The sequence below is a fragment of the Equus przewalskii genome, chromosome 22, assembly GCF_037783145.1.
Source record: "Equus przewalskii isolate Varuska chromosome 22, EquPr2, whole genome shotgun sequence".
In the NCBI taxonomy this organism is placed as follows: Eukaryota; Metazoa; Chordata; class Mammalia; order Perissodactyla; family Equidae; genus Equus; species Equus przewalskii.
Genome location: NC_091852.1, coordinates 20,514,087 through 20,541,094, shown reverse-complemented (window position 1 = coordinate 20,541,094; position 27,008 = coordinate 20,514,087). Strand labels below are relative to the sequence as shown.

Below are 27,008 nucleotides of genomic sequence, written 5' to 3'. Positions count from 1 at the left end.
TTCGTGTGCTCTGCTTTGGTGGCCCAGGGTTCTCCGGTTCCAATCCTGGGTATGGACCTACACACTGCTTGTCAAGCCATGCTGTGGCAAGCATCCCACATATAAAATAGAGGAAGGTGGGCAGGGATGTTAGCTCAGGGCCAATCTTCCTCAAAAAAAAAAAAAAAAAAAGACCAGCACCTGAGAGATGAGCCCCCAAACATACAGCTTTGAAGACCAATGGGGCGCCCAAGAGACCCCCTGGGGCCGTAGTAGGTGAACTGAGGGATGGCTCTTAAAGGGCTAGGGCACAGACTCGCTTACCCCAGGTCCAGTGAAGGAATTGGCTCTGATGATTATGGAGGCTGAGAACTCCCAAGAGCTGCAGGTGGCAAGGTGGAGAGCCAGCAGAGCCGGTGGTAGAGTTCCATCTGAGTCTGAAGGCCCAAAAAGCAGCAGAGCTAATGGCGTAAGTTCCAGTCTGGGTCTGGGTTGGAAGGCAGGAGGAGGACAGAAGTCTCAGCTTGAAGACAGTCAGGCAGAGAGAGTGATTCCTCCCTTACTCAGCATTTTTGTTTTCTCCAGGCCTTCAGTGGGTTGGATGAGGCCCACCCACAGCGGGGAGGGCAATTTGCTTTACTCAGTCTAATTCAAATGTTAATCTCATCCAGAAACACCCTCAGAGACACATTCGGAATAATGTTTAACCAAATCTGGTGCCCTGTGGCCCAGTCAAGTTGACACACAAAACTAACCATCCCAACGTCCACGGAGACATGACAAGGAAGTGGCATAACGAGATCTTGAGCCCATTGGTCTCTTGGTCCCCCACACTCCTCAGCACAGTGAAATGGTTGGATAATTGATGCTTGTCTGATATGGAAGGACCATGGATTTTACAGTTCGAACATACCCTCCAAGTGATTCAGTGCGTTCCCCTCATTTTACAGATGAGCAAATTAAAGCCCTGAGAGGCTCTTGTCTGCTCAATGTCTCTTGGCTGCTCAGGGCAAAGAGATGATTTTTTAGTGTAGTGCCTGGACCCTCTCTTTCCTATGGTGTTGACTTTCACTGAAATGCTTAGAATTATTTTACTTTTACCTATATTTACAGAAATTTATAGTTTGGAGGCCCTATTGGGGTGGGATATGTGTACAGGGGTGAATTAAAAAAATTTTGAACATATATAAAGGTAGAGAAAATAGCAAATGGGTAACATGCATCCATTACTTTGTTTTTCCATTTTGCCAATCTTTTTTTTTCCTGAAGAATTTTAAGGTAAATTATGGCATGAAGACATTTCACCCCTAAATATTTCTCAGTACATCTCTTGAAAAGAAAGATTCCTACATAACTGCATTATCACACCTAATGAAAATAACCCTGATTCTCTAATATTATCTAAAACCTAATCTGTATTCACATTTTTCCAATTATCCTCAAAATGTTATTTGTAGCTGGTTTGTTCAAACTGGGATTCATCCCAGAACCATGCATTGTATTTGGTTGGTAAGTCTCTTAAACCTCTTTTAATCTAGAACACTGAGTCTCGTGTGTGTGTGAGAGGTAGCTGAATTTTAACCAACAACAGTTACCGTTATAAATTATTCCCGGCTCCAGGCAACACAGCACTTCCTGAAGGGAACTGGCTTTATCTCCCCCTCCTTGCAGCCATTTTGGACATTATCCAAACAGGGAAGTTAATTCATGTCAAGGATTAAAAAAACAACCCTGTGTGAAGTCCCTTGTCTTTGAAGGCACACTTGGAGAAGCTGTGCTTTGCTAAAGAGCACACCTAGGACCTACATCGAGTCTTGCAGCAGCTACTGGACATTTCAGGGGAAAAAATGCCATGTGCAGATATTCCAAACACTGATAACACAGGAAATTGAATAGGCTCAGAAAATGGCAATTTTTAGAGCAATGTAATATATAAGTTGCTGAACTAAACAACGGATTTCAAGTAAGCCTTTGAAATTAATGTCTGACTTCATAGCTTGCAAGAGCATCTCAGTCATCTCTACGATATCCTGTGAGGCAGAAAGGGAGAAGATACTATTGAAATACTCGTTTTGTAGACTAAATTACAGGAGGTTATGAGACCTATCCTGTTGTACCTTGAGTAGGGGAAGGGGGTTGAACTTATCATTTAGCCTGTAACTATGTTGAAAGTCCTTCTTCTTGCATTTAATTCGTTGTGTTTGCATGTCTTGGAGTCATTAATGAAACTGATATTCCTGATGGCATAGAGAAATTCAGTTGGTTTCTTCCTAATAAAAGTAGAATGTTTTACCATGACTTCTTTTCCAGGAGAGGCATCCGTCTCTTCTGACTGTGTGTCTTACAGATACATCTTATGGAATAAGTGAAAAGGCTAAGTGTCTATAGAATTAGTAAGCACACCCAGGGAAATGGGACACATCTGGAGTTCTGTTGCTTTTAAAATATATTTAGGGGACAGGACCATTCTGATCATGTTTTTAAGCAGAAGGGAAGATGCTAGAGGAGAAATGGAATCATAATAAAAATACTGATTTTTCTTTGAAGACTTACAGTGTGCCAGGCACCATACCCAGAACTTTACATACATTATCTCATTTAATCCTCATACCAACCTGATGGAGTCACTGAGAAAGAAAACGGTTTAAAAAACTTGACCAGTGTCCCAGAATTAGTAAGCTAATTAAAACCCAGATTCCAAGAAAGAGGCAGGACTCCTGAGTAAGAAGGCAAAGATGGAGAAAGAAGCAACTTTGAGGGGTGCAGAGTGGAAGTTTTAGGAAATAGTTGCCTATATCTGTTCAAGAAAAAGTAAGAAGATTTCCTGCTAAGACAATGGGGTAAGAATAGAGAAGGAACTTGGGATAAGTGGAAATGTTTTGTAAAGGTACTCTGGGAAATTTGTTGAGGATTCCTGAGAAGTTCTGAGGACGGGGTGGAGCTAAGCAGCCTCATTCTCAGAGGGAACCAGTTTGCATGACTTCACGACTGCCTTCAGCAAAGCATGGGCGTCTGGGAATGGCAGCAGTGGGAGCAGATGGTGGCGATGTCCCAGGGTTGGGGAATGGCAGTGTGATCATTGCAGAGCATCAAGAGGGCTGGTAGTTGTTAAGAGTGCCTGACTGACATCAGACTACTAGGATTCAAATGAGCCGCTGTTGATTGCCAGGGCTGTGACCTTGATTAAAGTCACCTCTTGTAATTTCAGTTTCCCTGTTTGGAAAATGAGGATAATAATAATTCTTACTTCATTTGCTTTTTGTGAAGGCTAAATTCCATATAAAGTATGAAATGTGGTAAATGTGAGTTTCAATAAATGTTAGCTTGTGTTATTATGGTAACAAAGGCATAGCTCAAACGGTGGACCAGAGGGTCTTGCCTGGAATAAGAGAACAATGAAACTAGAATGGCCTGATGGCCAGGATTAATCAAGGGATGACGGGCATCAGTATAGGAATTATAGGAATGAGGAGCAGGTTCAGTAGAGGTACAGAGCAGGGTAGATGGAAGATAATGAATTTGTGGACTAAGGACACTCAAATTTGATATTTTTGAAAGAAGAATTTTGAGAGACAATAATACACACATAAGGTATGACTGTACCAGGCATTGACTAAAATGAAGAGGAAAGTCATTGGAGCGGAAGATGTCAAGTCACTTGGAAGTTGTCATGGAATGCCGAGACCGTTGGTGAACTCTGAGGTTATCAACATGGGTGGTTGTGTGGCTTCACAGAAAATTATCTAGCGTGCCAGAACTTGTTTTACGTTTGGAAACCAGTGTGCTTCGGCATGAAAACTCAGAGACTTCTTTTTAAAAGTGATGGATGCAGCCATAGAATATAGCGTGGCAGCTGGGGGGTGGAGGGCTATTCATGCGTTCTTTAATTTGGCAAGGGTAAAAAATGCAAAAACTAAACAAGACTGTTTACTTTTTAAGTTTTGAAAAAGGGTAAAAAAATGCTAAGAAGTGAAGTTAGAAGGGCTGTGTTTATTTCTTCATGGTCTTCACTTTTCCTATATGACAAAAAAATGTGGATAAAATCTACTAGGCTCTTTTCTTCCCCCGGCCCTGGAATGGGGCTATTGCTGTTCCTGATTTTTTTTAACAGCTTTATTGAGGTATGGTGAATATATTAAAAACCTGTACATACTTAATGTATGCAATTTGATGAGCACTATTCCTATTTGTATGTTCAATGAGTGTTTTTTGGGAGGCAATAACAGTGCTATGCTTGAAGGCAGCACTGTCAAACAGAAAAATATTATGAGTCACACATGTAATTTAAAATTTTCTAGTAGCCCCATAAAGTAAAAAGAAACAAGTGAAATGAATAATATATTTTATTTAACCTAATATATCCAAAATATTATCATTTCAACATGTTACTATAAAAATTATTAATGCAATCCATATTTGTCTACAAATGCTTCAAAATTTGGTACATAGTTTACAATTACGGCACATCTCAATTTTTAAATGTTTTTCCTGAGGAAGATTAACCCTGAGCTAACATCTGGGCCAATTTTCCTCCATTTTATATGTGGGTCACTGCCACAGCATGGCTGACGAGTGGTATAGGTCCATGCCCAGGATCTGAACCTGTGAACCCAGGCAGCCAAAGCACAGCATGCCAAACTTAACCACTATGCCACAGGGCTGGCTCTGGCACATCTCAGTTTGACTAGCCACATTTCAAGTGCTCAATAGCCACATGTGGCTGGTGGCTATTGTATTGGACAGTGCAGCTTGAAGGATTGCAGCTCTTGATGAAAAGAAATCAAGAAATAATTTCTGTTCAGTTGAAAATTATAATATAGTTGACAAGTGAAATTAATACTCAAAGCTATCGATGTACCTATCTATACGTCTATGATTTATATTTTAGATCTTTCAATCTATATATTTATTTCATTCCCAATCTGGTTGCAATAAATCTAAAATGGCTTGCATTAAGATGTAAAAATTAAAAAGAAAAGACTAACTAAAGGACAACTATTGATTTCACGTTCAATTCATTTAAAATCTATCATAGCTTAGTTGTTAGCTTGACCTTCTGAGGAAATGCATCAGATATTTTTAGTTAAACATCATTTAAAAGACTTGGGAGTCACTAAGTACCCATCGACTGATGAATTGGTAAAGAAGATGTGGTATATATATACAACGGAATGCTACTGAGCCATAAAAAAAGACAAAATCGTCCCATTTGCAACAACATGGACGAAACTTGTGGCACTGTGGTATGATACGAAGCAAAATACGCCAGCCAGACAGAGACAAACACTGTATGATTTCACCCACATGTGGAAGATAAACAAACACATGGACAAAGAGGTCAGACTAGTGGGTACCAGAGGGGAAGGCGGTTGAGGGTGGGCATAGGAGTAAACGGGCACACGTATATGGCGACTCACAATAATGTACAACTGAAATTTCACAATGTTATAAACTATTATGACCTCAATAAAAAAACCCCTAATAAGTGAAAAAAAAATCTAAATAATCATAGTTTCTGTGAAAAAGCAAAAAAACCCCAAACAAACAAACTAAACTTGGGAGTCACTAGAGAGTGTGAGTTGGGGAAAATAATTTACCCTGGTAAGCTCACGCATCAACTAGGCAGCATGTGGGAGTGGAAATCCTATTTTCTTTCTCTGGGTGCATTGGGAAGCCCACGGTTTGAATCTGGAATACCTCACTTCTGTCAAATGCATATCCTGTTTGTGCCTCATATCCTGAATAAAGCTGATTACATAAGCGGGTCTCCCTGGCAGGTGTGATACTATTTTTAGGGAAGACATATCATTGCTTAGAAGTGGATTAAAACAAACAAAGATGTAGGTTATTAGCCTACATAGAACAGGTGAGGCTGACCAAATTTCCTCCATAGCGCGAGAATACAGCCTGAGAAATATCAAGGCTAATTGACCTGTGAACGTTGTCCATTGTTTGGAGAACAAATGAATCTTTCTCCTGCTTTGTGGAGGAGGAGCTAACATTTCTCTCTGATTGAAGTTCTGGACACTTTTTAAAAAATTTACTTTTGGTGATGCATTATTTTCAAATTTTAGGTCCTGCGCCAGATGTCGTCTCAGACAAAATCTATCAGATCAGCAAAACAATTGAGGAATATGCCATATGCCCTGATCTTCGAATTGACCTCTCTCGACTAGGAAGACAAGAATTTGACCTGGAGAACAAATTCAAACCATTTAGAGGTAATAGAGAGGTCATATTCTGAAGAAGTCAGAATAACTCGGTGGATGGGGCTGACTGGTTTCTGCAGGGGAGAACACACATGAAAGCAATTGAATTAGCAGTCTCGGGAGTGACACTTGATAAATAGCTGCAATCTGAACGTGGTGCAGAGGGAAAGGAGAGCAGCCAAGATATTCAGAACTGGCACCTTTCAAAAACCACTTTCCAAACGCTCTATAATTTTCGACATAGGAAAAGTTTCATGGCTGACTCTTCGACAGTGTCCCAAGAATCAGCTGTGAATTGCCAAAATATGCCTTTGTTTTTTCAAGCGAATAAGGTGAAGGTGCTAGAATATCTTGGATAATTAAGCAGAGACCAAATAAGGTAGTTATTGAAATTTCCCATGGAACGTAGGCGTTTCTTTTCCAAGCTGGAACCAGACATTTCAGCCTGATTCAATGCACAGTTATTGATTATCTGCTCCATGTCAAGCACCATGTTAGGAGATTTTACAAAGGAATTCAGTAAGTACCAACTGAATTTAGGCAAGTGGGTCAAGAATTAAAGAACCAGAATGAAATTGCCAAAAATATTATTCTACATTGTAGAGTGAATAAAACTTCTAAAGTACTCAGATTATAGCCTTTCATTTTATATATTAATATTGAACCACATGACAAAATTAATACCATGTAGATGCATATCATTTCTCCCCCTTCTATTTTATCCCATTGCCTTTTCCTAGAAGGCATGCAAGTAGCAATAAAACTAACATTTTTTTGCTCTTTTAATGCCCCTATAAGCTGAAATGCAGTTAGTGTTAAGATGGTATCCTAAATTTTACACGTAATTTAACTTAGCTAAAAAGATGAAATACGTGGCTCATGGCCACATGGTATTTTAGGGTCAGAGAAGAGCTTGAAATGCACTATTCTGGAGTCACAGTGTTGGGCCAACTCTGCCACATTTTTCTTGAAAGATTTTGAATCAATTGTTTGCCTAGCTAGTCAGCAGAAATTAATTGAAAGCCATGTGATACTGGAAACAATGGTGCCTGCTTTTATTAAGCTAGTTGGGAGCATGTGCACACACAGACACACACATACACACACCCCTACATAATGAGACAACTAAAAGCAAGGGATATATTATATTAAACAAAATATTTAAACATGCTTGATTACATACATTTGGAAGGACTGGAAAATAAGATGACTGAGAAAAATCAGGCTTTATCATAGGAAGAAGTTATATTTATTTATTTATTTTTGATGTCTTCACAATTTCATTAGTTGTCCAAGAGACCCGGATCTTTGGTGAGCTCAGATTCAGGCCCATTGCTGCAGCCACATTGCTAGTTTGATGAGTTTTCTAAAATACTTCAGATACCAGGAGGTGGGTAGAGAGATTCCCTGGCTCCAAGAGGAATTTGGAGATAATTGTTTGGGATAATTTAGATCTGTGTTCTTGCTTTTTTAAATGTTGAGCAAGGCTTGACTTAATTGGGAACAAGTCAGTCCTTGGCCTTTTATTTAAAGGGTCAAGAGCGTGAACCATGTGATGTGAACTTTCAAATTTCACGGAATTCTACTTGCTTTTTACATTTCTGTTTGGTATTGTGCCACCTGCTATAAATACCAAATGTATTTAGGCAAGTGATTCAAGAATTAAAGAACCAGAGTGAAACTACCAAAAATGTTATCCTATACTGTAGAGTATAAACTTCTGACTTCTAACATATTCAGGACATAACCTTTTATTTTCTATGTTAATTTTTTTATTGTGGTAAAATATACATAACACAGAGTTTGCCATTTTAACCATTTTTAGGTGTATAGTTCATATAGATTAATTTTAATTACTTTATTTTATAGATTAATATCCTCCTCATGTCAAAAGATGATTAAAAACTATCTGTGTCCCTTAAAAGTAATTATGTTATATTTGAATGGACACAAGTACCACGTTGATTTAAGTGCAAGGAAAAATATTTTTAGATGGGTATTTGACCAGATGAAGGGGTAGTTTCACATTACATATGAAAATCTCATCCATATTTCAACTGGACTTACTGAAAATTATTAAAAAGTGGTTTGGTAATAACTTTAGTGCAGCTTAAGAGTTTCAGGATTCCAAAGTAGTATGTATTTGAAAAATTTGAAAAAAAGTATACACAATTTTCAAAATTTAACTGCAAATTTAAAAAGCAGGGCTGGTGGACAAATTTTAGTGTCTAAAGAGTCAAATATTTACTACTTCTAGGTAAAGTACATTCTGAGTATTAATTATGTACTAACTGCCACATTAGAAAAATGTAACGTACTCTGGGTTTTATGTATCTGTCAGATAAATGGAAGAGACTGGCTTTGGATTCCTGGGCACTGGGTGGTGCAGGATATTGGAGAACCTTTGTGTTTTATGAGGGTTTCTAAATATCTGGCGTTTGCCCTGAAATTTTCAGTAGATTGGGCATGCAAGAGACTTCACACAAAGTCAGAAGTATATCCTTCATCACCACTTCTGAATCTGGATCTAGTTGGCACAATGGCATTTGGAAAATAGGGGTCAGTGCTGAGGTCACTCCTTGATTTGTTTAACACCAGCTGAGTCATTCTTTGGCCAACCCTCACAGGAGGGGTACCTGGATGTGCCAAGATGCCTCTTAGCATTGAGGTGTGTGCATTTTGGAGGAGGGAGGTGGAGGAGAGGAGGTGGGAGTAGGGATAACAGACACAGTTTTATCTTAACTACTTTATTCTTGTGGTTGATTTTTCACTTGTAAAGAAGAATTTATAACTTGATATTATTTATACCTGTTGATCACCTGAAAAGGTTGTAACATCTTGATTGTGCTTCAATTTGTGACTTTTGTCTACAAATGGATGCTTTGCTTCCCACATAGTATGTGGGATTATGTTGGGATTGTGATCAGAATTTCATGCTGAGTCGTGATTCCTTGTTATGCTTCCAAGTGTCCTTCATGGATCTGGTCACTGATGTTTCCCTTTGTTTTCCTATCTTTAGTGGAGATAGTGGACCCGGTGGATATCTATCTCAACCTCCTTCGGACCATCTTTGACTTTAATGCCATTAAGAGTTTACTGACTGGGCCGGGTCAACTGAAGATCCGTGTAGATGCGATGCACGGAGGTAAGGTCGTGGTCTTCTACCATTGACAGGGAGGAAATGTTAGGGAGACCTCTACACTTGTTGGGTTTCAGGGATTATGAGGAACGTTGGATTTGTAGATATTGACACTATGTTTATGTTCAGATATTTAGAATGCTCGGGAAAACTTCAGGGCTCTGCTTTCTCTCTTTTGATGCAAATGAAAACAAAAGTGGAACAAATGTCTTTGAGGCGATGCCTGGGAAGAGTGTGGAGTGGATATATTAAAACCGTAGTCATTAAAAAAACATTTGATTGTGGTACATGCACCTAATTTAAACAAAGAGTTCAAAGTTTATTATGAAAAAATTCTGCCCCAACTCCTTCCCCCAATTACCTGCTTTCCAGAGAAAGCTTTCTTTCTTTTAAACTTTTAGCTTTTGTGTTTTTTTAAGTATGTCTCTCCCTGTTACTGAATACCACGAATATGCTGCTCCTTGCTGATTTTTCAGTTTGGGGCTTTACTGACTTCATACTTTAGAAGATGAGGTTGTAGCTCTTTTTCGCCCTCTCCACTCACTAAATCCAAGCACACTTAAACTAATTATATCGTCGTTTTGGTGAAATCACTAGCCAGTGTCTACAGTATCCTAACACTGCTGAGCCATGCACAACATTGTCATTACATTTTTTTATTGCATTTTTTTATTTCCTTGGGATTAGTAATTGTCTTGTTTTCTCATTGTTTAGTGTTTGTTAAGTGTATTTACCACTATGACTCCCATATTCTCCCAGCGTCTACACCTTCTCTCACTTCCTTTTCCCAGAGACCTCTGCTCTGCTCTGCTCTGTGCTGGTTGCTCTCTGAGCCTGCTGTCATCCTGCAATATCCCCTTATCACCATTCTAGGAACTCCCTTTATCCCTGTCTCATGTTGACTCTCCTACTTCTGGAGTATTTGTCCTACATTTTTTTGATTTGCTCCTACGTTTTGTAGAACTCATTCTCACAGAATTCTGTGAGAGAAAATTCATGGGAGGTAAATGTTTTGAGTCATTGCATATCTGAAAATGTCTTTTTTCTATGCTTACTCTTAATTGATACTTGTCTGGATATAGAAAGCTAGGTTGGATGTTATTTTCCTTCAAAAGTTTGAGGGCATTGATCCGTTGCTTTACAGCCATTCGTATTGAACTTAAGAAGTCTGATGCTGTTCTGATTTTTGATCTGTCGTATGAAATCTATCGTTTTTTTCCTCTGGAGGCTTTTACAGACTTTGACTTATCTTCAGTGCTCCTACATTTCATAATGATTAATCTTAGCATGGGACTATTTTCCTCTATTGTGCTGGGCACTTAGAGGAGTGTTTTAATTTAGAAACTTGTGTCCTTTAATTCTGGGAAATTTTCTTGAATTACTTCTTGGATGATTTCCTCCATTATTTTCTCTTTCCTTTCTTTCCAGAATGGCTGTTGTTTAGATATTGGCCCTACTGGATTGATCTTTTAATTATCTAATTTTTCCCTGCCACCAACCATTTTTCTTCCCTTTATTTTGTGCTACATTCTGGGAGATTTTTTTCAATTTTATCTTCAAGTCCTTCCTTTAAGATTTTCAGTTTCACTATCTTATTTTTAATTTCCCAAAACTTTTTTTCCAAATAATCTATTTTACAAAATAGTTTCCTATTTATGTTTCATAAATGCCATATCTTTGTTTTTAGTGTCAGGTTTACTGAGGTATAATTTGTATACAGTAAGATTGACACCTCATAGGTATACAATTTGATGAGATTTGGCAAACACATACAGTTATGTAACCACTATGATAATCAAGATATAAAATGTTTCCCTCACTTTCCTTGTGGTCCTTTGTAGTCAAACATTCCTCTATTCCTCACCCCTGGCAATCACTCATCTTCTTCCTGCTGCCGTAGTTTTTCCTTTTCCAGAAAGCCATATAAGTGGAAGCAGGCTTCTGCTTCAGGCTTCTTTAACTCAGCATGAAGTTTCATAGATTCATTCATGGAGCTGTCTGTATCAGTAGTTCTATTCCTTGCTATCGCTGAGTAGTATTCCATTGTATGGATGTACCACAGTTTGTTTTCCATTCACCAGCTGATATAATCAACGTTATTTCTAGGTTTGGGCTACTACAAACAAAGCTGCTATAAACATTTGTGAACAAGTCTTTATGGGGATATATGATTTCATTTGTCTTACGTAAATACCTAGGAGTGAGATTGTTGGATCATATGATAAGTGTATGTTTAACTTTATAAGAAATTGCCAAGTGTTTTCCAAAGTGTCTGTACCATTTGCACCACCAGGAATGTATGAAGGCTCCAGTTTCTCCATGTTCTCACCAGCACTTGGTATTGTCTGTCTTTTCAATGTTAGCTATTCTATCATATCTTCTTGATCTCTATTAGGATACTCCTGATATGTACTTTAAAAGTTTTCTTCTCCCTGTATAGTTCCTATTTTCTCCAGGTTGTTCTATACTCTTTATTTTGGTCTCACATTAAATGGATTTCTTAGAAGTTTGGTGATGCTTGACTGTCTGGCATGTTTAAGAGTGAGGCACTAAAAAAATTTGGGGGGAGTTCTAAGCCCATGTGTGGAGCTTATCCTTCATGGATTTTACTCTTTCGTTCCTTCCTGTTGGGCTGGTCATATTCTCCAGAAAGGGATCTTTCATATTCTTCCTTTAGTATTATCTCTGGCTTAGAAGGAAGACAGTTTCTCTTTTCGAATAGTTTTAGCAATATTTCTGGGTTGAGCCTCATGGCCTGGCTTGTATCATGTGTCCATCTCTGAACCCATCACTCTGGCTGGGGATGGAGGACACTGATTGGGCAGACCCAGGTCACCTCCCCAGCCTTGGGGGAAGCGGAATTTAGCCATGTCCAGATCACATGAACTGAGATGGGAAAAGGATTGTTTCTCCAAAGAAAACCCACAATGCTGCTACTAGAGGAAGGAGAAATGGGTGCTCGGCAGGCAAAATCAAGAGGTGTTCACTGTTTGAGGTCTGTGTTGTATTAGTGGAAAATAAATAGAAAGCTATACTTTACATATATTTCAGCTTACAGGATTACATGCCACTTCCCAAATGTGGTGTATGTTCCACCTCGGTTCTGTTCCCTTGTTCATAATGTTCTTTCCGTTTGGATGGCATCCCCACTCTGCACACTTGTCAAATGTATATTCTTTCTTCATGTCCCCCTAGAAATGCTGCCTCTTTCCCGAGGCCTTATCTGTGGTCCTTCCTTCTCTTAAGCCACTGGATCTAATTATTTCATAACTATACATTGAATGGCACTAGTCTTCCCATTGCAGTCACTCTCCTGTAGATTTGACTCATCCCGGGACTAGCCTAAGAGCCCAGTAATGCCGGAGCTCTGTGCTCTGGGTCCCTTGAGAATGATCCCCTCCATTCCTAACGTATGTATTCCATGTTAGGCACTCCATATACGTGTGTTGAACTGGAAAGCACTATTCCTTAGCATTTATTTTGTAAAGTGTGCTTAGTTTTATATGCCTCACTGGTTTAGAGTGTTTAATTATACACTTGGCAAAGTTAAAATGATTGCAGAGACAAAGAACATTGCTAGAGCCCTTTAGTGCTTTTGCATATGTTTAGCTAAAGCTTTTAATACAATGAATCATTATTAAATAGTTGATTTCTTTCTGGCAACATTTTAGAAAAGTTTTGGAGAAAAGTTTCATGCCACTGAATTATTGAATGCATCTTCCATACGCCTACAGTGTAACTGGCACATGGTAGACGCCCAAAGAATAGTACTTGAAGTAAATATTATTCTGTGTTGTGTCTTGAAAAAGCTTGTAGACTTTATCTTTTTTTTTTTTTTCCTGTGCTAGTAAATGGTCTTCCTTGTTCTAACCAGAACAAAACACCCTTGGCGGGCTCTGCAAAGATTTTACATTGCTGTGTATCTTTTTTTAGTTATGGGACCCTATGTGAGAAAAGTCCTGTGTGATGAGCTGGGGGCCCCAGCCAACTCTGCAATAAACTGCGTTCCCCTGGAAGATTTTGGAGGGCAGCATCCTGACCCAAACCTGACATATGCAACAACCCTTCTGGAAGCTATGAAAGGAGGGGAATATGGGTTTGGAGCTGCATTTGATGCTGACGGGGTAAGTAGGAAAGTTTTCTGCCTGCGGACCCTTTTACCACGTAATGAGGCAAGCATTGGAAACCAGAGAATTAACGAACACATCTTGGGCTGACGTGTATGGGGCATACGAACCCTAACTGGCTCTGCATCTGCTCTTCTGTTTAATGGCTAAATATTGCAATTAAATAACCGTTACTTTCCCTAGTTCCAGGTGAGCATTATGTTATAAAGAGGTTATTTCTTTAAAAAAATTATTCATGCAATAAATCTTTATTTATAGCTGGTTTTGTTGAAAGTACCACATTAAGGAACTAGCTATTTCAGCAATAACTCCTGTTCTCCATTATGTTGGGGGGAAAGTGTGAGTTCAGAATACGGAGGCCACTGTAGCCTGAGGTAGTCATCCACATTTCAACAAGTGGGACGCGTTCCTAGTTGCATCAAGATCCTGAGATTTACAATATTCAGGCATTTAAAAGGTTTCCCATGCTTTCTTTGGCCACATTCAAGTTGTTTTAGGTTGTTTAAATCCAGAATGGCAGTAAAGTGGCTTGTGATGACTTTGGGAATGGGCCGCTAGCTGTGGGTGCCTCTGTCTGATCATTTTCACACATTCTTTCCCACAGGACCGTTATATGATCCTAGGCCAAAATGGCTTCTTTGTGAGTCCTTCCGACTCCCTGGCCATCATTGCCGCCAACCTCCCTTGCATTCCATATTTCCGTCAGATGGGGGTCCGAGGGTTTGGGAGGAGTATGCCCACCAGCACGGCCCTGGACAGGTAAGCAAGGATGTTACTGTGAAAAGCTTCATGGTGGCCTCTGATATACACGTCCTCTTTGGTGCTAGCTGTCGCTCATTCTTTCCTTCTCCATTGGGAGCTCGTTGAAAGCATGGAAACTTAGAGACATACTGTAGTGTCCTGGGTAGGAGCGTGAATAACCAGGTGGCCTGAACGTGATTCTTGTTTCTGCCACTTAGCTGTGGGAACTTGGGATACTTGTCTGATCTTTGTGCCTCAGTTTCTTATCTTTAGAGTGAGGATAATAATAGTATCATCCTTACATGGATTGACAGGAGGTAGGAATGAAATGATTGATGTAAAACATTTAATGGAGTGCCTGTTGCAAAGTAAATAATTCATCCATGTTTGGTAATAAAACTTACTAAATATGTAGGTGAGGTGGGAAGAACATGGGTTTTGAGGTCAGATAATATTATGTTAAAATGCCAGCTTATATCCTCATTAGCTCTGGGAACACAAGGATGATACATTATAGGTTTGTTGTGAGGATGAAATGAGCTATGTGTGGACAGTGCCCAACAGGAGGTTCACTTAGCAGATCAAACAGTATTCAATTTCTTTCTCCTTGCCCTATCATCCCAACTGTCTTTCACCTTGTCTTATAATAGTGAATTTCAGAGTCTAATATTTTCAAGCAACATATATTTTTATGGAGGCAGTATTTGTGCATGGTGGAAAGTTAGAAAAAACACAAAAATAAGAAAATGTAAACATTCTATCCCTCTCCTTCAGTTACCTGTGTTAATAGATAAATTTATGTTCCCTATTGGATCTCATTCTATACATATGTAATATACACATGAATTATAAATCATATGTGATATACATAATATAATATATGTAATATGTATAATATATAATATATTTGCCTTTTTGTAATACCAAAAAGAAATCTGAAAATACATATTGCTGTATAACTTGCTTTTTCTTTTCCATCAACAATCTCCAACTTTGTATTAATACATTTTTATGTCATCTGAAACTAAGATTATATTCAAATTTCCCTGAAGTATCCCCAAAATGTCTTTAATGAATGGTTTGCCCAAAGCAGCATCCCATCCAAGACTGTATGTCGTATCTGGTGGTTGAGTCCCTCAAGTTTTTTATAATCTAGCACAATCCTTTTCTTTTTTACTTACTGACAAAATGACTTTTGAAGAGACCTGACCAGTTGTCCTGCAGAATCTCCCCTTCTGGATTTGTGTGGTTATTTTCTCATGGTGTTGTTCATTCATTAAGTCATTCATGAGGTTAAATCTATACACAGTGAAATGAGTAATTTTAAGGGTACAATTCAATGAGTTTTAGAAAATGTATAGGTCTGTGTAACAACCACCCAGATTAAGATATAGAACATTCTCATCACCCCAAAAACTTCCGCTGTGCCTCCTTCCAATTCCCCAGAGGCAATGATTGTCATAATTTCTATTGCTATATTTAGATTAATAGAATTATATACTATGTACTTGTTTGCTACTGGTTTTTTCACTTAATGTATATTTTTTGATCCACCCACATCCATTGCCTGTGTCACTAGTTCATTCCCTTTTGTTGTTAGTAGTATGCCAATGTATGAATACATCACAATTTATTTTCCAATTTCCCATTGGTGGACATTTGGGTTGGGTTGTTTTCAGTTCTTAGCTATTATGAATCGTGTTGCTATGAGTGTTCTTATACAGGTCTTTTTGTGGGCCCATCTTTATTTCTCCCGGGTAAATTATCTAGGAGTAGAATGCTGATTGTAGGGTAGATGTATGTTTAATTTTACAAAAAACTTTCAAACTGCTTTCCATTTTACACTCTTATTTGCAATATGTGAGAGTTCTAGTTGCTTTGTATCCTTGTCAGGGTTTGGTGTTGTCACTCTTTTTTATTTTAGCCATTCTAGTGAGTGCAAAATATTATTTCGTTTTGGCTTAGATTTGCATCGTCCTAATAAGTAATGATATTGAGCTCATTTTCGCATTCTTTTTGTCCATTGGTGTAACTTTTTAATGTACCTCTTTAAAATGTATTTGCTCAATCAAAAAATTCGATTGTCTTTTTTATTTCATTATAGAAGTTCTTTATATATTCTGGGTAATAAGTCTTTTGTCAGATATATATATGTTACAAATATTTTCTCCCTGCCTGTTGCTTGCCTTTTCATATTCTTAATGGTGTCTTTTGATCAGCCTAAGTTTTAAATTTTGATGAAGTCCAATTTATTATTTTTTTCTTGTATGGTCAGTATATACTTTTTGTCCTCTGTAAGAAATCTTTGCTCACCGCAAAGTCAGAAAGATGTTTTTCCTGTATTTTCTTCTAGAATTGTTGTAGTTTTAATTTTTACATTTAAGTCTATGATGATTTTGAATTAATTTTGTTTGTTGTGTAAGGCAAGGGTCTAGGTTAACTTTTTCCCCGTATCCAGTTGTTCTAACCCAATTTATTGAAAAGAATTTACTTTCCCCTTAGTGCCTTTGTTAAAAACCAGTTGCCCATTTATATGTTGGTCTATTTCAGGATTCTCTATTCTGTTCCAATGATCCATTTGTCTATCCTTATGCCATACTACATTGTCTTGATTACTGAAGTTTCAAAGTAAATATTGAAATCGGGTGACTCCCCCAACTCTCTTTCCTTCTTTGCCAAATAAAAAAATTCTTTGTCCTAGGTTGTTTGCATATCTATGTACACTTTAGAATCAACGTGTCAATTTCTACCAAAGCCTACTGGAATTTTAATTGGGATTGTGTTGAACCCATAGAGCAATTTGGAAAGAATTGCATTTTAATAATATTGAGATTTCCAGACCATGAATGTGGTATATCTCTCAATTTATTTAGTTTTTAAAAATTTCTCTTACCTACTTTGTATTTTAATTTCTCTTAAGTAGGCTTTGTAGTTTAGTGTAGAGTTCTTACACAATTTTTGCTGAGTATTTTATATATCCCTGAGTATTTTATATATTTTGATGCTGTTGTAAATGGAATAGTTTTATAAATTTAATTTTCCAGTTCTTTGCTGCTAGTAATTAAAGATGTAACTGATTTGTGTAAGTGACTTTGTATTCTTCCACCGAAGGGGAGGAAATCACATACCTTCGGATGCCCCCGCCCTTTACTTCTCTCCCTCAGGTGATATTGATATCAAGTCCACGAGGATGAACCAACCTCAGCTTGAAATTCTTGCCTAGCAGCACCAAAGAGAAGGTGCATACATACAAACAGATATGATTCCATGTTTTTTTTCCATTTGCCTTTGCTTATAGCCTTCCTTTCCAAAAAAAAAAAAAAAAAAAAAAAAAAAATTCAGTGAAACTGTCGAGAACAAGGCAAAAATGGAACCATCACTAGAAATTGAGAGCCCACGGTCATATAGGATCCCCAGTGTCCTGGAGGTTATTTAATATTGTGGAAGAGTATTTAATAATAACACCTTCCACTTAGAATCTTACAATTTAGAAAGAACTTTCATACATTTGATCTTTGCAATAATTTAGTGAGGTAATTGGGTGGGCATTACTCTCAACATATTAAAGATGTTGAACCAATTATTAGAGAGGTTAAGTGACTTGCACAAGGTTGCACAGCTAAGAAGAAAGTGAAACTAGGTCTTCTGATTTAGTTTACCATTGCGTCTGCTCAGTAAATGCAACCTGATCAGGATGGTCCCTGAGAAACCAGTTGAGAATATTGCCCATCTCTCCCGTGGGGTAGTGGGCAACTTTCCAAACCCTGGCCAGGAGAGGCTGCTTTCATTCTGACAACAAAAACTATTTGTCCTCTTTTCTCGTGGAGATTTCCCAGTAGTTCTTGATTTCGTTTTATCCTCCCTTCCGAATAAGTCTCTGTTTCAGTCAGAAACCAGAGGCCTTGCTTAGAAATTTCACAAAGGACCTGTTCTGATATGTAAGTGATCATTTAAAAGGATTATTCATGCTTGCTGGTCGGGATTCAGAATTCTGTGGGGCTCTGACGTGACTTGTTTTGGGTACTTGATCTGTTGTGTAGCTCCCAGGTGGCTTCTCATGATGGACACTTTATAAGCTTCTTTCTTCTTGGGTAAAATAAATGAGGCTTCAAAATTTATCTTGCCAGTGGGTTCCCACACAGGTTATTATTTTTTTTAATTAATAAAATCATAAGAATGTGTCTATAAATGCCTGGTCCCGGAAGAATGACAATTGAGTAGCTGAGACACATTAAATGGTGCACTTGCCTAAGCTCCTGGGATTCCAGAAAAAGGGAGGCCTGCACCCTTGAAACTGATGAATTATTCAGACAAACTTTCATTATTCACAGATAATTGTTGTCCCCTGAGGGAAGACTTTCAGCGTCTTTAATTTCTACCCTTACAATGTCACTAAAACAAGGATTCCATTTACCCCAGAATAATACAGTTTCAGCCTTGAAAATGGCCTTCTTTTGGGCTTTATCATTCTGAATGTGTGTGATTTGTGGTTACAGATGAGTCTGTGTTGCTGAAATCATTTTGGTTCAAATGATTTGAGAAGTAAAGCACATTCAAAGTATCTTTGTGGCCCGAAGTCTGTCTTTACCCCATGTGAAGGTATTAAATAATCCTTTGTGTCATCATCCTTCAATAATATTTATGAAGTGTCCATCTGTGCTTGGGGCTGTGCTGCATGCTGTGCAAAACAAGGCAAGCACACACAGACTTGAGCCCTCCTCATTAGAGATATTTACAGCCTCAAATGAGACCAGCATCCTTGAATGCAGGGCAAGGGAGCCAGATCTGAAAATCGTTTTGACTACAAGGGAGGCCATATAAGGTCCACCACTCCCAAATAGGGAGGTGAAGAGAATTAATGCTCTTCTATCCTCTATTTTATTTGTTCTTTGTGCCACCCTTGTGCTTCACCATTTATTCACACAAGAAGTCTTTATTAAGGGACTTCTAGGTCCTAGACCACTGTCCCTTGTCCTGGTGGAACTTGCAGTCTAGTGGAGAAGACAAGCAATAACAAGTAAAGAAAAAAATATATAAATACGGGGTCCGGCTCTGTGGCTGAGTGGTTAAGTTCGCGCGCTCCACTGCAGCGGCCCAGGGTTCGGGTCCTGGGTGCGGACGTGGCACCGCTCCTCAGGCTGCGTTGAGGCGGTGTCCCACATCCCACAACTAGAAGAATCTGCAACTAAGATATACAACTGTGTACGGGGGTGGGTTTGGGGAGATAAAGCAGAAAAAAAAAGATTGGCAGCAGTTGTTAGCCCAGGTGCCAATCTTTAGGAAAAAAAAAAAAAAATATATAAATATATATATATATATATATATAAATACAAATTGTAACACATGCGCAGGGGAAATGAACTTGATGCAATAATAATTGGCGGGTATAGAACATCCTGCTTAGATAAGGTAGCCAGGGAAGGACTCTCTGAGGAGGTTATTGGTAGGACCAAAGATTAGAAACACACAGCTGGACCTGGCTAGGATGCTGGGATTAGAAATGGCCCATAATCCTGGGCCTCTTTCACCCCATATGAAAATGCTTATTTTTTAGAATGAAGTCTATAGCTATTTGTTGCCAATTCCCAATCTGAAATATGTACTGTAGCTTTATCTTCAACATATGCAACTGGTCATTGGAATACAGATAGTGTTAATCCTGCAAGTATGCAAGTGTCTACTGATCTGCAATGACCTTGGTGCTTGCTGCATCCTTTAGATCTGTGCTATTTTGTCTCCAAGACTAGTCATGATGCACGACAGTAGTGGGAGAGAGTGTTATGAGCTAATATGTAATTACCTAGTCTCCCATATATTGCTTCTGCTATAGAATGATAGGAATTATTTTGCCTCAGCAGATAAATATGTTCAAGTATAGCCTATATTAAAAGAAAAAAAAAGCCCTTTATCATAGTAGTTATTGCTCTGAAACCCTCCATAGCTGACTAAGTCAGGGTCAAGGCAGAAAAGAGATGTCACCCTCCAAAAGGGTTTACTAAAGGGAATTTAATAGTAGTAAGTTAATAATCTGGTCCATAAAGTATGGGAGAAGTTAATTAAGGAAACCAAAAAAATCAAGAAGAGATGAAGAGGCACCCCGGGACTTACAATAGCAGAAAGCTGTTAATTCCCCTGGGACTGAAGGGTCAAAAAAAGGGATCAGGGTAACCATAGCCTGGTGAGGTCTGGAGTTGTGAAAGACAGGCTGCCAAACAGGAACTGAACTTGTCAGGGAGGTACAAATACCCAAACATCTCTTTTCCCACCCTCTGATCTCCTGCTGATGCCTCCAATTGACCAAACCCAACTGGAAGCCAGAGGGCAACCTGTGGAGCTCAGCCTCCTAGGAAGAGAACAGGGCAGAGATGGGCACTGAATGAAATGGGAACTCTAGAGTAGATCGGGGCTAACAAGACTAGCCAGCATAACTAGCACGTGGCCAATCTTTTTGGGAATTTCCACTTATCTTCCAGTCTCATCCTCTCCCCTCTTTTTTGGACCTCAGGTATAGATAGTTGAGTTAACCACACTCATCATCGAACAATTCTTTCATAATTTGTCCAATGGGAGACTCATTTCTTCTTCTTAAAAAAAAATGTATTTCTCTTTTCTCTGATTACCTTCTCCCCATAGATAACCACAAAAATGTATTTATTGGGTATCCTTTGGTTTGTGTATATTGTTTTATTTGCATGTATTTTATTTTTTTATTTTATTGAGGTCACATTGGTTTATAACATTATGTAAATTTCAGATGTTCATCATTATATTTTGGCTTCTGTACAACTGCATTGTGTTCACCACCAAAAGTCTAGTTTCCATCCGTCACCATACATATGTGCTCCTTTACCCCTCTCGCCCTCCCCCCACACGTTTCCCCTCTGGTAACCACCAATCTGTTCTCTGTATCTATGTGTTTGTTTTTTTATCTTCCACATATGAGTGAAATCATATGATTTTTTTCTCTGATTTATTTTACTTAGCATGATACCCTCAAGGTCCATCCATATTGTTGCAAATGGCACAATTTCATCTTTTTTATGGCTGGGTAGTATTCCATTGTGTGTGTATATATATATGTATGTGTATATATATATACCACATCTTCTTTATCCATTCATCCATTGATGGGCACCAGGTTGCTTCCAAGTCTTGGCTGTTGTGAATAATGCTCCAGTGAACATAGGGGTACATATATCTTTTTGAATTAGTGTTTTCATATTCTTTAGGTAAATGCCCAGAAGTGGAAAGGCTGGAGCATGTGGTATTTCTATTTTTGATTTTTTGAGAAATCTCCATACTGTTTTCCTTAGTGGCTGCACCAGTTTGCATTCCCACCAGCAGTGTATGAGGGTTCCTGTTTGCAAGTATTTTAAATTATTGTGACTAGCACTGTGTAATAGATTGTATTTAGTTTCTTACTTTTTTCCACCAAAGACTATGTGTTAAGATCCTCTCAATTGCTCTGTGTGTGTGTCTGGTATGTTGCTTCTAACTGCTGCATAGTTGTCCATCGTGTGCATCCATGACGTTTCACCTCTCTATTCCCTCAGCCATGAAAGCTCAGGCTGCCTCTTACTGCCCGCCACAATGAATAGAGCTGCATAGTGCCTCTTGGAATTTGTGTGAGAATTTCTTTGAGATATGTATCCACAAGCAGAAGTTTTGGGTCAGAGGAAGTGTCTATACTTAATTTGACCAAATTTGACCAAATACTGTTAAGATTGCGCTCTAGAATGCCTTCCTTAGTCTGCTTCCCTGACAAGTTGCTGCATCTTCAAATCTAGGTCAATGCTTTATGTTGTTTAGCTTTCTACTTTTCCCCCAGTGCAATAGATAGAGAGTAATATACAATTGCTGTATTGATGTTTCATTTCTCCTGTTACTGTTGAGCATCTCTTTGTATGCTTAAGAGATTTGGGGCTTTCCTTTTATTAGTTGCCTGTTCCTGTCCTTTGCCCATTTTTCTGTTTAAGGTTCCGCTGCTTATTTTTGATGGATTTACAGGAGTTCATTATGTATTCTAGATATTAGGCTCTTGTCAATTTTAGGCACTTCAAATTTTCATCTTTTTTCTTCAGACAAAATTTTACCCCCGAGTTCTATATCCAAATTCCTGTCACTAGACAGCTCTGTTACAGACAACTCAAATTTAGTATGCTTAAATAGCCACTTTTTTGATTTTCCCTAAAAATTGTACTTTTTTGTGTTTATTATCTGGGTGAATCACCAATCACTCAAATCACAAACCTTGGAGTAATCCTAGACTTCTACTTCTCCCTCATTCCCAATGTACCATTAGTCACTGGGTCCTGTTAGAAAATTCTCTTAAATGCTTCCTGAATCATTCCTTCCTCTCCATTTCTACTTTTACTTTCCTCATTCAGGTTCTCATAATCTTTTGCTTGGACTATTGCAATAGTCAATGAACTGGCCTCTCTGCCTCCAGATCTCCTCTTCTTCATTCCACATCCTGGACCACCTCAAGGGCAATTGTTCTAAGGCAGAAAGCCATGCACCTCCCTCCTTTGCTTAAAATCTCTTGGTGGCTTCAAAAGCCCACAGAATGTGATCCTATCTCCTGATTCTAAAACATGCATCATCTGCTGACTATGAACACCTCACTCTTGCCTACGTTTTTCCCCTGCCCTCTAGATGTCTTGTGCTGCTTACAGTTCCAAAATTCACTGGCCTCTCACACTGCTGTGCTTCGCACATGCTGCTCTCTTCCTTTGCCTCACCCCATCCTACTTTGTTCTTCCTTATCTTTCAAGGCTTGAGTCAAGGATCACCTTCTCAGTAAGTACTCCTCTGATATCATGTTCTCTGCACCCCAAAGCAGCATTTGGAATTTACTCTTCACAGTTGTCACAGATGTTGAAAACATGTACTTGTCTGTTTCCCAGTGTACTGTGAGCCCCCCAAAGGCAAAGGTTTTATCCAATGCCTGACACAGAATATGTTCTCAATAAACACTTAGTAAACGAATGGATGAGATTTCTTCCCTTTTTGGATACCTTTTATTTGGGAGAAAAAGTAACTAGAACTTGACAGATCTAATCACATAATTCTAAAGGTTAACCACTATGAACTACCAACATGCTTCTGTTGACTTTTGTACAAAATAAATTTGTCGGTGCCATCACCTGGTTGCAGCTGGTATACCTGAAAGATGAGAAGAAGATGAATGATGTATCATTGCACAGTCTTCTTTGGGTGTAATAGAACTGTGCCTGACTTATGGTTTTCATTTACATTTAGATAAGTTTGTAGTGAGTCTGAATTTTAGCAATGATATGTGGGTATTGATTATAACCTAATCAAGATGAGATAAAAAGAAGCAACCACATGGCAATTATTTCCTAGTCAATAACTAAAAACTCCCACAGCCTGAACTTAAACCTCAGGATTCTTTATTCCTGGCTCTACTAAGTAGGCTGAGGAATGGATTCTTCCTGGGACATTTAGGGGATGCCTAGCGCTGCCTTCCTCTGTGCTTTCGTGTTCATCTACTGGAAAGGATGCTGACAATGACTCAAGCGGGCTCCTCAGTGTTTCTAAGAGTTGATATCTGTTGAGAAAGTGGTTTCATGCCTATATTTATTAGACAGCATTTATGAATTAGTTGGCTAATGTGAGAGAAATAAAGTGTTAACATTTAAGACTAGAAGCTGCAAGAGTTTTGGAGATGTTGGATAAACCATCTTTTGTTCAGTTGTTCAGAGCCATCTTGGATTTCTGCTATCTGAATTGGTCAGAAAAGCAATTTGGGGTGAGCATTCAGTGATCTGAGTTCCAAAATATGTAGTCATCGTCACCCTCCCATATGAATTGAAAGACAGACCATTTTTAGAAAGCAACTCTCTCTTGCCCATGACATTTGCAAGGACTGTATGCCACTCTTTGGTCCTGTCTCTAGAAAGGTGTAGTCATTGTTGCAGGGGTCCAGCATCCTATTCTCAGCCCTTCCACTGGCTGGCACTCCTTGGACTTTGGCAAGTAATTTTGATTTTTGGTAGATTTGGCCAGTACTGAAAGAAGCCCCTTACCACCACCCTGGCTGATGGGGATTAAAGACCATTTTAAACAGGGCTTTCAGTGCCGTCCGGTGCAGAGCTTATACTAAGTGGCGTGCGGTTGCTTTCTAGTGGGAACGTTGACTTCATGGCCCACCTTTATTTATAGTCTCAAATTTGGTTTTTGGAGGGTCTGTTTGGTTAAATGACCTCCTCCCTTTTTTTGTCACTTAAAATAGTTACGCAATTTAAAAATCAATCCCATTTGTTACTGCAAAGAGGCATGAGGCAACCCTTTATGGGCTGATAAAAATGTTGTATATGTTGATGATGGTGGTAGTTACACAACTGTCTGTCTGTCTATCTGTCTATATGTCAAGACTCATGGAACTGTACACTTAAAATTGGTGAATTTTACTTTATGTAAATTATACCTTGATAGAAGTGATAAAAATAATCAAATCCTATTTATTTGAAAACAAAACAAAGCACCTCTCTTGGTCTTTATGATTGAGGTCCAGAATCATCACCCTCCTTGAACGACTCTTGTCCCCAGGATCGAGGCTCGCATTTACCAGACCGTCAGTAAACCCTGGCTGGGTTCAGGTGAGTTGAGTGGCCTTGGGAATCACTGTCCACTGCCTCCTTCTCTGTGGTGAACTAGAACGTCAGTATAGTATCTATAATCTTGTCTGGAAAAAGACTTACATTTAGAGTTGAAAGTTCTACGATTTCAAGGTCATTAGTCAAATTTCTTGGTGGCATAAAAGAAGGAAGATAGGGCAGCCCAGTGTAACTCTGAACTGTAGGCTTTGTCAAGGCTGCAGGGAAACTTGGCGCTTGACAGTGCTTTTAAGTGAAGGAAGATAATGGTAAATCATTTTAGGTCTGAAGATCCTTCTGGAGTGAAAGAGCATGTACTTGTTGTGTGTGCTTTATATTTTGAAATGAATTTTGTAACTCTCACACAAAAAAAGTTTTAGAATAGATTTTAAACCCCAACCTCATAGGGGAGTGTTGAGCTGGGCCTGTTGGAAGATTGCTTACACAGTTGCTAAATATCATCGATTTCACTTTACCATCAGGCTCAGGGAAGAATAGTATTTAAGAAGGATGCACAGGGTGAATCAAGAAGGTGCCCCAAATGTTTGCCTGCTCAGCAAAGAGAGAGAGAGTGAATGCGTTTTCATCGACAGTGAACTCTATTACAGTGTCATCTTCGATTTTCACACGAACCCTCAGAAGTGTTTGAGTCAGGCATGATCATTGACTTTTTGTAGTAAAAATATGATGTTGAGAGGTTCAGTAACTTGCCCAAGGTCACCCATCAAAAAGGAAGCAGTTAAGACTGGTGCTGGATTGTTTGGTTCCAAGTCTCATAATTTCTTTACTGTTCCCTATTGTTGAGAGAAGGCAAACGTTCTGGTTTTTCCTTGAGTGAAAGTAATTTGTGTGAGTTCGTGTGTGTGTGTGGGAACCTATGTGGCCCAAAGGTTGTGGATGACCTTAGACAAGCATAAGTAACTTCAACTCCAAGATGTCTTATAATTTTGACCTTGGACATCATTACTGTTTAATAAAGCTTTGGAAGAAGCAGTTCCTGGCTTTAACTTAAGACTTCCAGGAAAATGTCAGTGGGGTCGAAGGAAAGGTTTACATTTTATACCCTTGCCTCAGAATCTGCTTGAAGGAGTAAGATCATCAGCAGTGGCTGCACAACAAAATATGTCTCAGGTTTCAGCATGTTTTCTGTGTTACCTTCTGTGTAAAGTGGGTTAAGCAGATATAATCCCTTCTTTATAAGAGTTTTTAATCTCAGACAGACAGCACTGATGACCAGAAACAAAAGATACTGATTAAATACAATGCGTTCCTTTAGTAGATAATATGTTAGAGTTGGTGATAACATGTCCATGCTTAGGAAAAATAATGCAAACTTTGTCAGCTCCTGTCTATATGGCCTACACAGGTGAGGGTGGACTCCAGACCTGGGGACCCATTCCTCTCATCTCTGATCAGGTTTCTGGCTGAGGTTTCAGTTTTGTCATTTGGAATTCCGTGTTCTTTTAGAGTTCCCCTTTGCATCAGTGGTTTGTGTTCTAACATGGAGGAAATCTCTTTGGTAAGTTGGCACCTGTGTTTAAGAATGCAAGCTTTCTATCCAGGACTAACAGAGAGACTGTATGAGTCAGGATCTTTGTGCTGCAAATGAGAGAAAACTACCTGAAATGGGGCCTAAATAATAAAAGGAATGTGTTGGCCCACATAACTGAAGTAGAGTTGGCCTCAGGTGAACCTTGATCCAGTAGCTCAAATGATACTACCATTTGACCAGGATATTCCCTCTCTGGTCTGCCATAGAAGGTGTCACTCTCACCCTTGGGCTCCCTACCTCTGTCTCTCCAGACACCCTTTGGGAGAGCAAATGTCTGCAAGATTTCCAGAACTCACTCTCTTACACTTCGTTGTCTATGAGGATGAGAGACAAAGTCTTTTTGGAAAGAAGCAACTGAAAACACCTCCTTCAGTCTTGACTTCCGTTAGAGTTTGTACCGTCTCTGACCCATTGACTCACGACGCCATGAGGGATGGGGTAGGCTGAAAGTCTTAAGCCCCTTCCCCCTATTAGGTAGAGCTGGGAGGATGGTCATTCCTTCCCAAACCAAATGACCTAGTGTGGATTCAGTTTTTCTCCAAAACAAGATCTTTCTTTTCTCCTTCCAGAAGAAGTAACTTCAGCAACTTGGGACCCAATAGATGGCAGAGGGATGTGAGTTAGGTGAGGGCATTGGGGTGC

General features: G+C 39.0%; 1 protein-coding gene and 1 long non-coding RNA gene across 2 annotated transcripts in view; both read left to right on the top strand.

Moving 5' to 3' along the window:
• PGM5 (phosphoglucomutase 5) overlaps window positions 1-27,008 on the top strand; it is a 168,014-nt gene that overhangs the window by 21,070 nt on the left and 119,936 nt on the right. Inside the window, exons 3-6 of the mRNA XM_008512759.2 lie at window positions 6,054-6,200; window positions 9,208-9,333; window positions 13,261-13,451; window positions 14,059-14,213. Of these exons, the coding sequence (XP_008510981.1) occupies window positions 6,054-6,200; window positions 9,208-9,333; window positions 13,261-13,451; window positions 14,059-14,213 (619 nt within the window). The remainder of the gene's footprint in view (window positions 1-6,053; window positions 6,201-9,207; window positions 9,334-13,260; window positions 13,452-14,058; window positions 14,214-27,008) is intronic.
• Window positions 24,729-27,008, top strand: part of LOC139078730 (uncharacterized) — a 45,590-nt gene continuing 43,310 nt past the window's right edge. The window contains exon 1 of the long non-coding RNA XR_011531760.1: window positions 24,729-24,817. This is a non-coding gene — a long non-coding RNA (uncharacterized lncRNA). The remainder of the gene's footprint in view (window positions 24,818-27,008) is intronic.